This window comes from Orussus abietinus, unplaced genomic scaffold, assembly GCF_000612105.2.
Source record: "Orussus abietinus isolate OABI.00-Male unplaced genomic scaffold, Oabi_2.0 scaffold79, whole genome shotgun sequence".
Lineage (NCBI taxonomy): Eukaryota > Metazoa > Arthropoda > Insecta > Hymenoptera > Orussidae > Orussus > Orussus abietinus.
The window spans coordinates 273122-289681 of NW_019394231.1; the positions used below are offsets into that span (position 1 = coordinate 273122).

General features: G+C 45.3%; 1 protein-coding gene across 1 annotated transcript in view; it reads right to left on the minus strand.

Moving 5' to 3' along the window:
• LOC105694763 overlaps positions 1-16560 on the minus strand; it is a 211105-nt gene that overhangs the window by 12509 nt on the left and 182036 nt on the right. Inside the window, exons 7-8 of the mRNA XM_023431772.1 lie at positions 6124-6217; positions 1611-1811 (exon numbers count right to left, since the gene is read on the minus strand). Of these exons, the coding sequence (XP_023287540.1) occupies positions 1611-1811; positions 6124-6217 (295 nt within the window). The remainder of the gene's footprint in view (positions 1-1610; positions 1812-6123; positions 6218-16560) is intronic.

Sequence of the window (16560 nt, forward strand, 5' to 3'; positions counted from 1 at the left end):
CTCGGCGGTGGCAATATTTATGGATATGAATATTTTTACGGCTTTTTTTCAAGCAAGTAGCATTTCGATCTCTACGTGGCCTGATAATAAATAATTAAACGATAAAAGGAGGACGATAAAAATACTGGAAAATTCGGGATGAAGTGTGTATGAAATGTAGGACAATTAAGGCGCTTGGCGGGGCCAATATTTATGGATATGAATATTTTTACGGCTTTTTTTCAAGCAAGTAGCATTTCGATCTCTACGAGGCGTGATAATAAATAATTAAACGATAAAAGGAGGACGATAAAAAAATTGGAAAATTCGGGATGAAGTGTGTATGAAATGTAGGACAATTAAGGCGCTCGGCGGCGGCAATATTTATGGATATGAATATTTTTACGGCTTTTTTTCAAGCAAGAAGCATTTCGATCTCTACGTGGCCTGATAATAAATAATTAAACGATAAAAGGAGGACGATAAAAAAATTGGAAAATTCGGGATGAAGTGTGTATGAAATGTAGAACAATTAAGGCGCTTGGCGGGGGCAATATTTATGGATATGAATATTTTTACGGCATTTTTTAAGGGCGAGGGTGCTTGTGATAAGGGAGGTGAACGTATTGGGGGGGAAATCTCGGCTGTAAAATCGGAAACGATTAAGGGTGACGACTTCTGCCGGAAGTAAGTATATGCGAGGAGATCCTGGGATTTTGGGCGCACTTACAATTAGAGGGAGAGAGAATGCCGCACTTCTCTAATTAATCCCCGCGATTATGGCAGCCCCTTATTATGCCGAAGGCTCGAAATTAATTGCCGGCTGTATTATACAGGGTTTGCAGGGATGGATTTAGCCGGGAAGTTAGGCTCTTTAAAGCCCTCTTTAATTTCGTTAACTGTCCTCCTTAGTGAGAGCAACAGCTGTTAATAACGACAATTGCGCCATGAGGTATGAACTGGAAAGCGGCTGAAAGAAAAAGTGACGGATAATCATCGGTACTAAATAATAAAGGAAATGAAATCTCACGGTAAAGTTATTCGGCAATTGAAGAGTATGAAAAAAAAAAAATACCGACCGTCAAAGTCTGAGGAATTATTTATTTGTAAGGTGGAGCTTATCGGAATCTTATCATTTAATGTGAATTACTGGACTGTCGAATGGAGGGAGGTTAGAGATGAAAAAGATTGAAAATAATGGGAAAAGTGGTCGGGAAAGCGCCTTCTCGAGAAATATAGGAGAACTTTCGACGGGGCCATTAAAAGCTGACCCTTCCTCCTTTCGATAAAAAGGGAAACTTAAAAATACCATATACTATCGACTGCTCGGAAAATGCCCGATGGAGAACGGAAGAAACAGCTCTGACAGCTGCAGCTGCAGCTGACGGATGGCGATTTCGGATCTCAGAAATGAAAAGTCCCAAAAATCGAGGAAAGAGCTGCGGGGTTATTAATCTACCTGAAAATGAAACCTCGTGCCGAGGCACGTCCGATGAGTTATTAAGGTGGAGTGACGGATTTTCCGGGGATTTTTGGAGAACGCTCGGTCACGCAATTTCGCCTTTATTTCATTAACAAACTTCGGCTGGTTTTGTTATTTCTTTCGGAATTTTATTACGGGAAAAGCTCACCATTCGCATGGGCAGCCAGAAGATCCCGAAGTTGTTGCTGACCACCGGTGTTCAATTCCACACAGCTGACCCTCACGCTGAATCTCGCTCCAGTTTTCTGACGCTGCTCGGCAATTCCACGAAAGAGCCAGGCAATTGCACATGGAATTGCTCCGAGGGTGTGTCCGGCCTCGGGGGTGCCCAACATCGTGTGGGATTTCCCTGTCAGGGCGAAAGAAAATTTCCAGAAATTAATTGAACGTGTATAATAAATCTGAAAAAGGTACAACTAAAATATGAAAATATCTGGGGTGCCCAACATCGTGTGGGATTTCCCTGTCAGGGCGAAAGAAAATTTCCAGAAATTAATTGAACGTGTATAATAAATCTGAAAAAGGTACAACTAAAATATGAAAATATCTGGGGTGCCCAACATCGTGTGGGATTTCCCTGTCAGGGCGAAAGAAAATTTCCAGAAATTAATTGAACGTCTATAATGAATCTGAAAAAGGTACAACTGAAATATAAAAATATCTGCGGTGCCCAACATCGTGTGGGATTTCCCTGTCAGGGCGAAAGAAAATTTCCAGAAATTAATTGAACGTCTATAATGAATCTGAAAAAGGTACAACTAAAATATAAAAATATCTGGGGTGCCCAACATCGTGTGGGATTTCCCTGTCGGGGCGAAAGAAAATTGCCAGAAATTAATTGAACGTATATAATGAATCTGGAAAGGTTCAACTAAAATTATGAAATTATAAAGGCATTTATTGCACCCCATGAAAATCTGCTCGCAGACATACGATTTGGATTTTCTCCCTTCGGATAATAAATGCAAAGTCGGAGTAACGCGAAATATGGATAATGCATGCCCAGTTTCGAGCGGAGCAATTTCCCGAGGAAACTTGGAAAAGCGCCTCGCCAAGCGATCCCAGTAATTATGAACGATGAATTCCGCGAGCACGGATATCTTTCGGAAAGCTGGAAAGCTCCCTTGGGGCCACTTTGAAGCCTTGACGTTACCATTTCCAGGCTCATAAAAAGCATCGCGTAATTCCCACCGAGGGATCCCCATTTCCCTGGGAGACTAGCCTTTAGGCGAGGCCTCAAAGCAGGGTTGACACCCTTACAAAGAATTTCTTTCAGCACCTTTCTCGACGGTGACCATAATAACCCCCCGCCCCATTTTCCGGTACAATTTCACCCACATTTCGAGCCACTTCCGGGGCGGCCCGAGAGTGGGGAGGAAATTGAAGAAACGAGTCCAATCGTCAAAATGGAGGCTCAGTTTTTCCGCGAGCGCGGAAACCTCGCACCTCCCCTCCGCCCCCCCCCCCCCCCGGAGAAAGCTGCGTTTTTTTCCCCGCGGAATGAAACCGCAGCCCTTTCAAACGTCGCGGCTTTACGCCGGGCACAAAGTACTATGGACCGCGACAATGACGAAGCTTTGCACTTAGCTTTGCGCGTTTCTAATTAGCCCTTACCAGGGGGGGTGGGTGGAGGGGTGGCTTTCCGTCGCGATTTTCCGCAAGCGGCGCCTTTGAGCGATTCCGCGGATTATCGCGTGTTGAAGTCTCCTTCGGAACCGCGAGCGATTCGTGGGAAAAGCGCGGAAAATCTTGCCAACTTCGCGGGGGGTGGTGGCACCTTTTTGGCGGGGATTTTCCCCGCCTTTTAGACGATTCCGGGAAATTTTCCCGCGTTGATGTTTCCTTAGAAAACGGTGAGCGATTCACTGGGACGGCGCGGTGGGTGGAAGTGGGCGGTGGGTGGTGGGTGGGAAACCGCAAATGAAATCACTCGGTGGCTCGCCCGTCCCGAATTGCCCCGCGGATACGGCCGCCCTTATTTATCCTTCGCCAGGTTTCTAATTAAATAATAACATAATTCACCGACTTACATTAAGGCAATTAAGTATCGCTTAAGATTCCACGGTACGCCGGAGTTTTCATTATTCCTCCGTCCTCCCTTGAAGTCGGTTTCCTCTCCTCGTCAAATCCCTCTTTCACCGCATCCCCTTTTTCACCCCCTAACCTGCTCTCCGCCATTTTCCTCTGTTTTATGATTTTAATAAGACCTCCCCGCCAGCTATTTTATTTCGCAATCGATATTAGGTCGCCCACCATTCCTCTCTTGACGGTGTCCTTCTGGGTGGCACCTTTTATTAATTTCCTAACTTGAAACCCCGAACCTCCAAATTTTCAGAAAATTGATTTCCTCTTTACCTCCACCCAACGCCAATTATTTATACGTTTTGAATTCGTGTATCTGCATTTTTTTTCTCTCGGGGAATACCCTTGCAACTTTTTTTCCCGTGCAGCCCCTTCAGACCGCGTTTCGCTCCGTTTGGAAATTTCTGGTAATTTATCCCGGTGGGAAGTCTCCCTAGGGAATTTCGCCTCGCCGGGAGACAGAGCGATCGTCTCGACGTTAAGTCCGCCTGCAATTAGCGACGCTTTACTAAACGACTCTTCGTTAATAAGCTAACAATTAACTCCTCAAATACGGGTCGTTTCCCGGGGGAACGGCGACTGGTCGCTTCGGGGAGGAAGTGTTCCCGAGGGAACCGCCAGGAAGGAAGGAGACGAGAGCGAGTCCCCTGATTAAGCGAGACACTGTCCCAATTAATGGGGACCCTTTACCTGACAGGAAGTGTCAACTCGATCAACAATGGAATATCCACAGGCCTCCTCGTTCCGAAAAATTACCCGCAATTAATTTCCATTAGGAAATAATATTCTAACATTTGCCAGAAAAGTATGAATTTGTCCTTTTCACTTTTAATTCAGGCGCACCCTTTCCGCCCATCAACCCCCTTAAAGGGGCGACCTTAACCCCCGGTAATGGCGTCGTTGTCGAAGATTCTCATGCAAAGCGAGATCATTTTAAACAATGTTTTCCAAGCCCCTCTTCCACCTCGTTTCGGCCGAAGGAAAGTCCTGATACGATCCAAGGACGAGAGGGAAAAAAAGGAAGATAAGAAGCTTTGCCCTCTTCTTGCAGCGACCATTAAGCCGGGCAGGCGTTTCCATTTCAACATCTTCTTCCCCGTCATTCTCCTTTCATCCCGGCCTCTGTACATTCATCCGGTTCCCCGGGGAAAGTAAAAGGACTCTCAATTTAAATCAACTTCCTTCCGGCTCCTTGGGCCCGCGGCATTATTCCTATATTTCCACTTCCGCTCCCGCCGGAACGAAATGAGGAAACTTCCGGTCCACCGTTCGGGGGTGACCCGGTTCATTTTTCGATCCCTTTCGAGCTTTTCATCGGGAAGAAAATCGGAGATGAGAAATAGAACAATTCCAAGGGAAACTGCCCCTAGGGATTTATTTAAAACACTAGGAAAATCGACACAATTTCTCAGGATTTATTCACTAGTCAAATTCATTTTCAGATTTTTTAAAAAATATATCGCTCCCCTCCAAATATTTCTGATAAGTTTCTTTTGGATTTTTAGCAAAAATTGGGGGAGAAATATAGTAGATAATGGTTTTTTCATATTTTCAAGCTTTAATTCGGGTTTTCGGGCATCGGGGGTGAGAAGGGGTGCTCCTCGAGGCGTCCCTGCATCGAATTGCATTTTCCCAGCCAGTCCCTCGGGACTTTTGCCGATTCTCCCGGATTATATTTCCCGTCTTCCCGGGAGTCCTGCCCGTCGCCCAGCTCCTTTGGAAAATCCTTCGCGAGTCCTGAAGGAGCGTAATATCGCAGCAATAAATGGCGGCGGTAGGCGTCCAGAGTTATCGACGCGGGGGCCATTTTTTCTCCTCCTATTTATTTTTTCATGCCCAAGGAGAAAATGGAAATAAATTGCATCCCCTTTAATTATGCCAGTCACATAATGGGCACCCCCGCAATGCGGGGATTGAGGAATTCAATTACGTCGTTGTCATCGCGATAACGATTTCCCGGCCACTCCGAGGATTTAATTGCAAAAATTCGATTTACATTAAAATGGACATTCTAAAATAGCGTAAAAGTCAGATTTTGCATTTTGAGGCGATTTGAGAGAAAAGAAAAAAAAAAAGAAAATGTAACCTTGCCCTTCCTTAATCAACCCTCTCTTGGCCGATGTCTTTCCTCTTGTCCAGGATTCTCTCCCACTTCCTTTGGGCACTTTCCCCTCTTTCCTCAGGCCGCATAATTACGAATTTGCATGCAAACTCGATATCACTACTTAAAATGTAAAACAACTCCTCGTCTCACCCGACCGTATCACTGTCGAGGAGGTGGGAGATAAGGACGAAGGAGAAGATGTAGGAATGCAAGAGTAAGGCTCACTTGGAAAGAAAAATCCGATTATCCATTCGGGAAGTTTATCAGGAGTTTCATAAATAATCTCCGGTTAAATTAAATGAAATTAATAATTGCCGATTTCCTATTCCATTTTGCCATGTCAGATCCTCGGGAGCAAAGGGTGCCAAATTTTGAGATACCGCTCCCTCGGCTGATAGGACGGGGTAATTATTCTTTTTCTTTTTTTTTCTCATTTCTCCATTTGTTTAGCAATATTTTATCGAGCTTCGCTCACCCAAGCCGGCATGTCCAAAGCAGAAGAGACATCCATCTGTCCCGTTGATGACAGCATGGATGACATCCGTCAAAGCGCTCGAGCAGATCTCCGTCTGGAAAAGGGGAAAAACAATCTTTTTTAATAAAGGACCACGTTAAAGGACATAAATAATGGCTGTCCTTTAAAGCAAAGTCAAGGGCCAGGATCCTGGGAGGAAGAATAACTGTTGAAGTTTCGTCTCGAGGAGGAGCGAAGAGGGCATTTAAAGCGCCCTGGGGATCCTCTTTGGTGTCAAAAGAGGCCAAGAATAAAGCGGTAACCCTTTTCAGAGGTGCGAATCGGCGGAAAGAAATTTCCGACCGAGGAGAATGTCCTCGGAAAGTCTTCGCGAAGATGTCAAGGAGGGAGAAGGAAGCTGCGCGAAGCACTTTTCGGAATTCGCTGAGGTGTCTTCTCTCTAAAGTGCATCGCTTCATTAACATATCCAGTACAGAATGTAACAAAAAGCAGTTTAATTTTTCAACTCCGGAAATTCAAGGAATATTTACTCCAGAAACCCTCTAGGAGCGTCGTTCCATTAGTCTACGTGAAAAAAAAAAAAAAAAAAATTAATTTTCTTACATAAAACATAAAATTTTAATAGTAGGGAATAATTCAATGCTGTTGAAACATGAACCGAAATTGGGGAGCTAAGGGAAAAAGAAGGGATAGGGAAAGATTTTGTTTTTTTTGGTTGTAAATGCAGGAATTTGTAAGAGAAGCATCCCGTGAAGGAGGAAGGGGACGAAAAGGAGAAAATGGAGGAAAATCCGAGGAAACCGATAAGACCAAACAAGATTGAGATCTATCGAAGAGGACCGGATGATTCTCTCTCGGTCTGGACGGAGGGAAAGAATGGGAAGAGTCGGGAGGGGGAAAGGGGTCGGAAAAGCGGGAAAGGGGGAAGATGGGCTAGTAGTTGGGGTGGGCCAAAGGAAATGGAAATAAGAAGTCCAGTCCCTTTTTCCAATATGGTAATTCCAATCTGGCGTTGGCATCTCAAAGAGCGCTGTACACCATGGAGGACTCCTCTCTCCTCCTTTTTACCTTCGTCATCGGATTCTGCGGGGAAATCCTTCGATGGAAATTTTCGTCCCCCGTAATTTGTCCCCGTCCCAGTCAGGCCTGCATCCCTGTTTTTCCCCGCCCTGAGGGCACCTAGGGGAAAAACACTCCGGAAGAAATTTCCCTAGCGGACGTCCTCCCCGTCATCGAGTCCCTCTCGAATCGAAATCAAAATAAAGGACACATAAAAATCGGTGGCCTTGACTCGAATAAAAATTCTTCGGGTCGAGGAAAGTCCAAGGACTCCGGAAAAAAATTGCCAAGATTTTTATTTACGATTAATCCGTGGGAAAAAAAAAATAAATAAAATCGTCAAAAAAGTCCAACTCCTCTTACAGGAGAAGTTCAGTTAGGTCGTTCGTAATGGACTCCACGAGTTGAATTAATTCTCCTCGTTTTGCCAGGATCCCGAAGAGTTTTACATAAAATTCCCGATGAATTTTCCCCGCGAGTTCTAATTATTAATTAATAATCCGGAGGGTCGGAAGGGTTCGCGCCCTTATTCCCAAGTTCGGGATCCCCCTCTAAGTAGTTCCACGTCCCTCCATCTTGGAAGACATTTCCCGTCCTCCAGGAGGCTCGAAATTGGAGTTTTCGAAAATGCCAAGGACTCGCAGGAGTCGGAGGACGTCAAGAGGGACAACCGGTGCGGCATTAATAATTATAACAGGATCATCCCCTAGGATGGGGGAAGGCAAACACGTCTCGCAGGCACTACATCCAGGACGTCTCGTCCTTGGTCCTCCACCTACTCGAAACTCTCTCACCCTTAGCGTGGCATGACGGTTAATGAAATACGTGACCGGAGCCTCCGTCATAATCTCAAACACTCGATTTTGCGGGGTGGAGGGTGGAAGGGCTTCGAGGAATAGGGTAGAAGACGACGAGGGGTGAGGGTACCAAAAGAGGGGGTGTTTAACGCGGAGGGATGTTTCACGAAAGCGAAAAACCGAGAAAAAAAAATATCATCGGACGATTATTCCCCCATCCCAGAGCGATTATCTCGTATCGTTTACCCAGAGGAAAAAATTTTTCTTAAAAAAAAGGAATTCCATTTTCGAAAATCAGGATAATCTGTCCTCGGAAGAATCTTCAGTTTTTTTTCCGGAAAAAATATCTCCAGGGAAGCGACGACTCTTTAAGAGTCGAGATTCTCCAAAATGGCGTCGTCGCGAATAAATCAGGAAGCAAATCTGTCCCTGGAAGAAACTTCAATTTTTTCCGGAAAAAATCTCTTCAGGGTCAATTCTTCAAGAGTCGAGGTTCTCCAAAATGGCGGCCGCGCCGAGCCGAGACGGCGGCGTCGCTTCTCCGGGAATAAAGTCTTCATCGAGGAGACGAGTCAATTAATGACTCGCGTCGGCCATTAATTTCGACTCCGGGTAAATGGAGGCGGAAACCAAAGGGCGCGATATAACTTTAACAAATGTCGTGACGTGCGTGCCGGATTGGGTCCGTCGGGGGCGTCTCTTCGTAACGCAATATTGGCGCAGCCCGACAGAATACCAATGGCGGCCGAGGGGAAAGCTGGAAGGTCGAAGAGGAAGACGAAGACGAAGACGAAGAAGGGAGGACCTTTCGTACAGCCGCCGAGGGGGTGGTTTTCCCTTCGCGAAATGTAAAACCCATGTCGGAAGTTTCGAAAGAAGAGCCCTCGGAGTTGGGGGGGTTGGGCGCCCCTTAATGGCGGCAAATAATCGCCGACGCTTATTCGACCACCGCGGGAATTTCTTCATTCTCCTCGGCTCTTCCCGAGGGTTGGTCGAGGGTGGAACAGGTGCCGAAGAGCGGTTTCGAGAGCCTGGGGTGCGAAACCGGGGGTGGACAGGTGGATGGTTCCCCCCCGAAGAGCCGGAAATTAAAAAGCCGAGTAAACGCGAGACTCGAAGAACGATTGGGGACTTAAATTCTTAACATTAAATGCGTTATCTTCAATTTACAAGGGAACCCAATCGAAGAACTCCATAGATCCTTTCTTCGCGTCCAGGAGGAATTATTTGTGGGAATTAATTACTGGGGCGGTGTAAAAAAAAAATTCATTTCCCTCATGCGGAAGGGGGGTTTGCCTTCATTTGTTTCGCAACCTTCCTTTTCCTTTCCATTAAAATATCGGATCGCTGTCGGGGAAAAAACCGTTTGAAAAACGAGAGATAGGAACGGTGCGCCTGTGTCAATTTACACTCGATCGGCTCAATCGAGTTTCCACCTCTCGTGTCGCGTTTTACGTGGTATCGGTCGATATAAATCACGAGGAACAAATTGGAGACCGCCTCCACTTTTGAGGCCCACCCTGCGAGTTTACACTATTTACGTATGCTCACCACTTTTCACTGGGATTGTTTAACGCCGACGAGATTTTCGAGTTTTTCGCCAATATCCAGGACCGCTGTTCCCGGCCCCGGATTTTATTACACGAGTAAACAAATTGCGGTTGGCCCGAAATAAAGGGAGAAACAATGGAAACCGCTCCCCGGATGATTTACAATTTTTATCCGGTTTAAGAAATTATTGTGAATATATTTTTCTTGGGGAAATGGGGGCAAGCGAGGAGTCCACTTACGTTGGTTATTATTTAAGACCTCCAAATATCTCCGGCTTTAAGGGTTGCTTCCCTTTACCCTTCGCCACCTGTTCTCCAACCCCCGGAAAGTCTCCAAGAGTCTGTTAAGAAATTCTCCCGAGTAATAGAATTGCAGATGAAAGTGTAGATTGCGGTAAACAGTTCTCCCTGTTGGGAGTTAAATCTATGAACTCGAATCCTCCTCGCCCCCCTCTGGAAAATTATCAAAAACTGCCGCGAAAGACATTAATAAATTTCCTCCGTCCTCAAAGGGGGTAAAAAAATCTATTCTGCCAATTCCCAAAAATCATCAACTGCGCGAGGTCCTTGATTTTACTTTCCTCCGTAAGTCATTCGTTAAATGGGATTTTTCTTGACAAAAATTCACGGCAGGGTGATTTTATTTTATTTATTACAATACTTGTAGATTTCGGACGAAAAAGTGGCAGTCTCCCTAAGTGTCGCCGGAGGTCTCGAAAAGACCCCAAATGGGGTTGCTGGAAATCAGGGCGGCATGTGGAGGGGTACGACTTGAAAACTTTCATCCCCTAAATGCAGGGGTAGTTTTTTCTCTCTCTTGCTCCCTTAGCGGGGGTAGTATCTCTCTCTCTCTCTCCCGTGTGTCGTGAAATATGTCGCGATTTACACGGTAGATTGGCATCATTGGCGCCTGGGGAGCAAGTGCTCACCCCGAGTTAGGAGCTCGGGATCAAAAAAGCATTTGGAAAATCCTAGGGGTGGAAAATCGGAACCGGTGTCGACAAGAGATCCTCATCCACCGTTGTCATTTTTAGATCCTGGGATATCGAGATCGGCAAGGATCCATTTCGACCCTCCACCTAACGATCTGTAAAGATATTTCAAATTGTGCCAAAATCTCCGAAATATCCAAAATCACATCCTCCATCACGTACCGATTGTTCATTTTTAAATATGTTATACAGGACTAAAATCTAAGGAACCCGTGTTTTTTTTTTATCGGCGGATAAACACTTTTAGGGGGTGAAATCAAGCTTCAAAGTTGGCCGTGAAAGGGGGTGAGTTTGCTGTTTCATATAGAAGCACTCGACCGATTTTCATGAAACAACCCTCAAAATGTAGGGAATGAAGAATTATGAATCATGCATTTGGACTTTCTCGAAAAAATTCATTTTTAAGGGGTGAGCCACCCCTTTGAATATTTTTTGTACCCCTTACGCGAGCAGTAATTGCTCTATCCATATGAAACTTGGTTAATTTATAGACCAGAGCAATACAAAAAAAGTTTCATTTGGATAGAACAATTACTGCTCGCGTAAGGGGTAAAAGAAGTATTCAAAGGGGTGGCTCACCCCTTAAAAATGAATTGTTTCGAAAAATTCCAAATGCATGTTTCATAATTCTTCATCCACTACATTTTGACGGTTGTTCCATGAAAATCGGTCGAGTGCTTCTATATGAAACAGCAAACTCACCCCCTTTCACGGCCAACTTTGAAGCCTGATTTCACCCCCTAAAAGTGTTTATCCGCCGATGAAAAAAAAAAAACACGGGTCCCTTAGATTTTAGTCCTCTATAACATATTTAAAAATTAACAAAATCGGAGGGGGACACCTCAGGTACTTTCCTTGTAAGACGATTCACATTACAAAGGGAAAAGGATTAGAAGGGAAGAAATTTTTCCTCTTTTTTAAGATATGATAAGGTGAGATATCAGATACCAGGTGAGCTTCTGAATTTCTGAGGCTTTTCGGGAAATATGTATTCCCTGTCAGGTGCCTCGAGAAAGCGCATTGGAGGATCGCATCCAGTTCTAGGTGGATCAATTTCTCTCTCTAATATGGAAATGCATTTCGAGTGGCCGGTCCAATCTGCAGGGAGAGTCGGAGGCTGCATCTGCGTGTCCCGGGACCGTGTGATTGGTTTACGAGAGTACATCGGTCGCCTCCGGTTATATGGACCACGTCCATGGCCCGATGGTCCTGGACCATCGACGGACCAGGTTAAGACCTTGACGAGGATCCGTCAAATGCACGGGACCAATTTGGGTGACCCTGTTTATGGATTGATACGTACCGGTAATTATCCCGGACCCACCTGGCAGCATCCATTTGCGAGTACCATTCCGAGGGATTTCCGATCTTGGTACTCCATCGCTTAATTAAATGAAATTTTCGCTGAAATGTCTATTTAATGTCCCGGAAAAAAAATGCACATCCTATGTTAAAAATACACCGAGATTACCATTTTAGATTTTAAGTGGGATTTCCGATGTTGGAACTCCATCGCTTAATTAAATGAAATTTTCGCTGAAATGTCTATTTAATGTCCCGATAAAAAAAAATGCGCATCCTATGTTAAAAATACACCGAGATTACCATTTTAGATTTTAAGTGGGATTTCCGATGTTGGAACTCCATCGCTTAATTAAATCAATATTTCACTAAAATGTCTATTTAATATCGGAAAAAAATCCGCTACCCATGTTAAAAATATATTTTCCGGAATTTTCAACTCGAGATTACCATATCCGATTTTGGAACTCCATCGCTTAACCCTTTGGCTACTAAGAGCGCCTAAAGGCGCCCGACGTTTGGTCCAATATTGCCTGCACGGTCAGCCGAATTTCGCCCATATGTCGAAATGGCTCCGTGTTCAAAGGGTTAATTAAATCAAGATTCCTCTAAAATGTCTATTTAATATCGGAAAAAAATCCGCAACCCATGTTAAAAATATATTTTCCGGAATTTTCAACTCGAGATTACCATATCCGATTTTAAGTCTGCTCCTTCGGGATCTCCTTTGAAGGGCGTCGCGCGAGACGAGATGTCCAATCGGCATTTTCCGGGGAAATGAGCAGCCGATAGGGAGGACAGGGGGGAACAGTGGACACTCCCGGATGACACGCACACGGGGACGCAATTTAACGGCGTGACTATCGGCAGTAAGTCAATAATAAAGCCCTTGTCCCGAGTCGGCCATAATGGCACCACTGAATTATCCCGTACAGGACGCATTGTCCCGGGCCGGGTGCACGAAGGAATGGAATTGTCCCGAGGGATTCGCACGTGCCGATGCAGCCCGAGTAATTGAGATGGATGTTCGGCTTGATTCGGCCGGTGGGTTTCATCTGCATGCTCTGCCCATTGTCGATCTTTCATTATTACCCCCGGTTACCGTCCACTGGACGAAAGTCCACTTTATCAGCCGCAGAGGTGCTTATCGGAGTCCTGGTGGTCCGACTCCGGAAACTGCATCCCGATTTTTCGGGTGACATCCTTTTAACCCTTTAAGGTGATGTGAAGCGCATCGAACTTGATCGACGTCGGTAAAGAAGATTCTTCTAAATACCTACATCCCCGACATTGGTATTGATATTGACCGCTGTATCGACTTATCATTGATATTGTTTCACTAAACCCTAAAATTGAGATGAATTGAATTCGTCAAAAAATCACGTTATCATTGGATCGGCATTGCGCGATTGCAATTAGGTTAATTTTTTTTACCATAAAAATCCAGCCAAAGGACGCGTTCTTCACGGATATGAAAAATTCTGCCTCTGTTTTTAGATTCTCTAATAGGAGGAATTTTCTTTTTGATCCTCGTCGGTAATTTAAGTATGTGAGATATGTACGCAGGATGTCAATCCTTGGACCCCGGAGCGATTAAGTGATTTATCTTATCCGGTTATCCTGATTTTCTGGGCTGCAAAGGACTGCGGGGGAGACACGGGGTCGAAAAGAAAATGGAGGCTGCAGGGACGAAGAGGATTTTCAAAGGGAATCTCTTTACGGAGGAGAGGTGCATCCTTGCAGCAGGACCGATCCTGGGGCATGTGCCTGGAGGAGATGCGTTACAATATTTGCATTTATATATGTAATTATATATACGCGTACACAGGGTGCGCGTATATGGTTTCGAGAGATGCTGCCCCTCTTTGCGCGTATCCAGGATATAAAGGAATACCCTCAGGACTCCCAGGACAATCGGATTACCATCCTAACTCCTTCGCTTTCCGGCCTTGGCTAACTTCTTTGCCCTCTCGTGCATGATCGACTTTTCCGATGTTACCATTGCCTCTTGAAATCGACTTCAGGACCTTACTCCATTTCCCGAAGGACCCTGCCGACGTTCCGAGTGTCCTTTGGAAATGCCTCCCCCGCGGAATTAGACCGTGGAAATAAAAGGGAAATATTACCCCGGCAGGATAGAATTTAGAAACATTGGGATAAGAGAAATAAAATGGAAAACCGGAGATATGAAGTGGATCAATTCTGGAGACGTTTAGTCCTTATCGTCGGGATTTAAATGTTCAAAGGAAGAATTAGAAAAAAAAAATAGTCCTCAAAAGTCAATTTAAAAGGTCGCGTCAAAGAACTTGGGGTGCCGGCCGATACCTAATCGATCGATCGGTCCTTTCTCCCGGAGACCCGAAATCAAAGGGCTCCATTTCGGGCACAATGGCAGGATGTCCGAAAGGACGAGGGTGGAAATGAAAAGATAGCCAATCGGCAAATCGGCCCTTAAAAAATTCAAACGAACCCGAGGCCCGATAACAATCCTGAATCCTGCGTTTGAAACGGCTGCAGGATGAGCGGGGCCAGGATCCGAGGTCCTGCAGGACCTCCCTCGGAGAGACTTAAAAAATATACCAGGAGTAAATTTCATAGGCTGGATAAATAATTGTAAAAAAATTCCCTCTTCGGGAAAGTCCAGAAACGTTCCAGGACTTTCGGAATATCCCCTTTGCGACGTCCTGGCAGATCCTGGAGGTGGAACGAGGATCACGTACGGGTTCGTTTTCATTGAAGCATCCAGGACCCATTGTGCTCCTGCGATGACAATCGATCAGCAGACTTTTGATCGAATCAATCGATCGGTCCCCATGGTTCTTCTCAACGCGAGGTCCTGCAGGACCTCCCTCGATGGGGAGATATTTCGAGGCCCAGAAATCGAGAAAAGCCGCACCTCGAAGAGACTTAAAAAATAGACCAGGAGTAAATTTCATAGGCTTGATAAATGATTGTAAAAAAATTCCCTCTTCGGGATAGTCCAGAAACGTTCCAGGACTTTCGGAATATCCCCTTTGCGACGTCCTGGCAGATCCTGGAGGTGGAACGAGGATCACGTACGGGTTCGTTTTCATTGAAGCATCCAGGACCCATTGTGCTCCTGCGATGACAATCGATCAGCGGACTTTTGATCGAATCAATCGATCGGTTCTTCTAAACGCGACCGGCAGTCGGTGGAGGAATTCCAGGGGTTGGAAACGACGGCCTGATCATCCCTAGGGAGCCTTTTGGACAGGGGGAGATATCCCAGGGGATGACGAGAGCAGCGGAAAAGATGCAGATTCCAGTTTTCCATTCGAATCGAACACTCGATATCCCATTGAACCGACATCGACGTTTCGGACCGCCGAAAGGTCCACAATCTGCGGAATTTCCGCTGTACCGTCGGAAAAATCCACCGCTGACGTTTTCTTTTTTTTCCATTTCGTTCCATAAAGAAAGGGACCTGGTTTGAGTAAATCTCTTTGTTACCACTGAAGTTATAAGCAACAATTGAATTAGTTAACCCAGTCCCGGTGCATTTTCCTGGATAACGTTGCAAGGGACGATTCAATTATCCCGATGTTTAATTCATTATCACTGGGTTGGAGACAAGAGATTTTGGGAAAATTAGGAAAGAAGCGCCTTTGAGAAATTTTCGACACCAGCGGTCGAGGCTGGGCGGAATTTCATTTCATGATGAGTAGAAATTTGAGCGTTAAATTGGAGACCGCCGCAAATTCCGGGAAAGTCTTTGTAAAATGCGACTAATTAGGGAAAATGAAAAATAGGGATTTTCGCTAATATTTCCCTACCAAAATCGCTATTTTCCCGGAATTTCATTTCACGAGCTTGGAGCAGAAATTTTGACGTTAAATCGGTATTGTAGACCTCCGCAAATTCCGGGAAAGTCTTTGTAAAATGCGATTAATTAGGGAAAATGAAAAATAGGGATTTTCGCTGAGATTTCCCTACCAAAATCGCTATTTTCCCGGAATTTCATTTCACGAGCCTGGAGCAGAAATTCGGACGTTAACTCGGAATTGAGACCTTCGCAAATTTCGGGGAAGTCTTTGTAAAATGCGACTAATTAGGGAAAATGAAAAATAGGGATTTTCGCCAAGATTTCCCTACCAAAATCGCCATTTTCCCGGAATTTCATTTCACGAGCCTGGAGCAGAAATTCGGACGTTAACTCGGAATTGGAGACCTCCGCAAATTCCGCGAAAGTCTTTGTAAAATGCGACTAATTAGGGAAATTGAAAAATAGGGATTTTCGCCAAGATTTCCCTACCAAAATCGCCATTTTCCCGGAATTTCATTTCACGAACCTGGAGCAGAAATTCAGAAGTTAACTCGGAATTGGAGACCTCCGCAAATTCCGGGGAAGTCTTCATAAAATGCGACTAATTAGGGAAAATGAAAAATAGGGATTTCGGTGCGGGAAATCGTAGCAAACGAGGGTGGTTTGCTCAGATTTGGGCCGAGGGGCGCACTTTGGCACACATTTAAGAGAGAGAGAAACCGAGACGGAATCGGATACACCCTCGGAGAGGAGCATTTCCGAGGGGGAAGACGGAAACGCAGGGCGAAGGCCGAAGACGAAGTCGCGGCTAAGAGCAACATCCGCCCGGAGGGCTTTTCCGGTCGGAGGGTGGAGGGCTTCGAGGTTAGGAAATTAGTTTAGTTATGCGCCCGGCAGGGACGTCTCTGCGTTTCCGGGATAAACTCGAGGTCGACGTGGCACGTACGTCGACG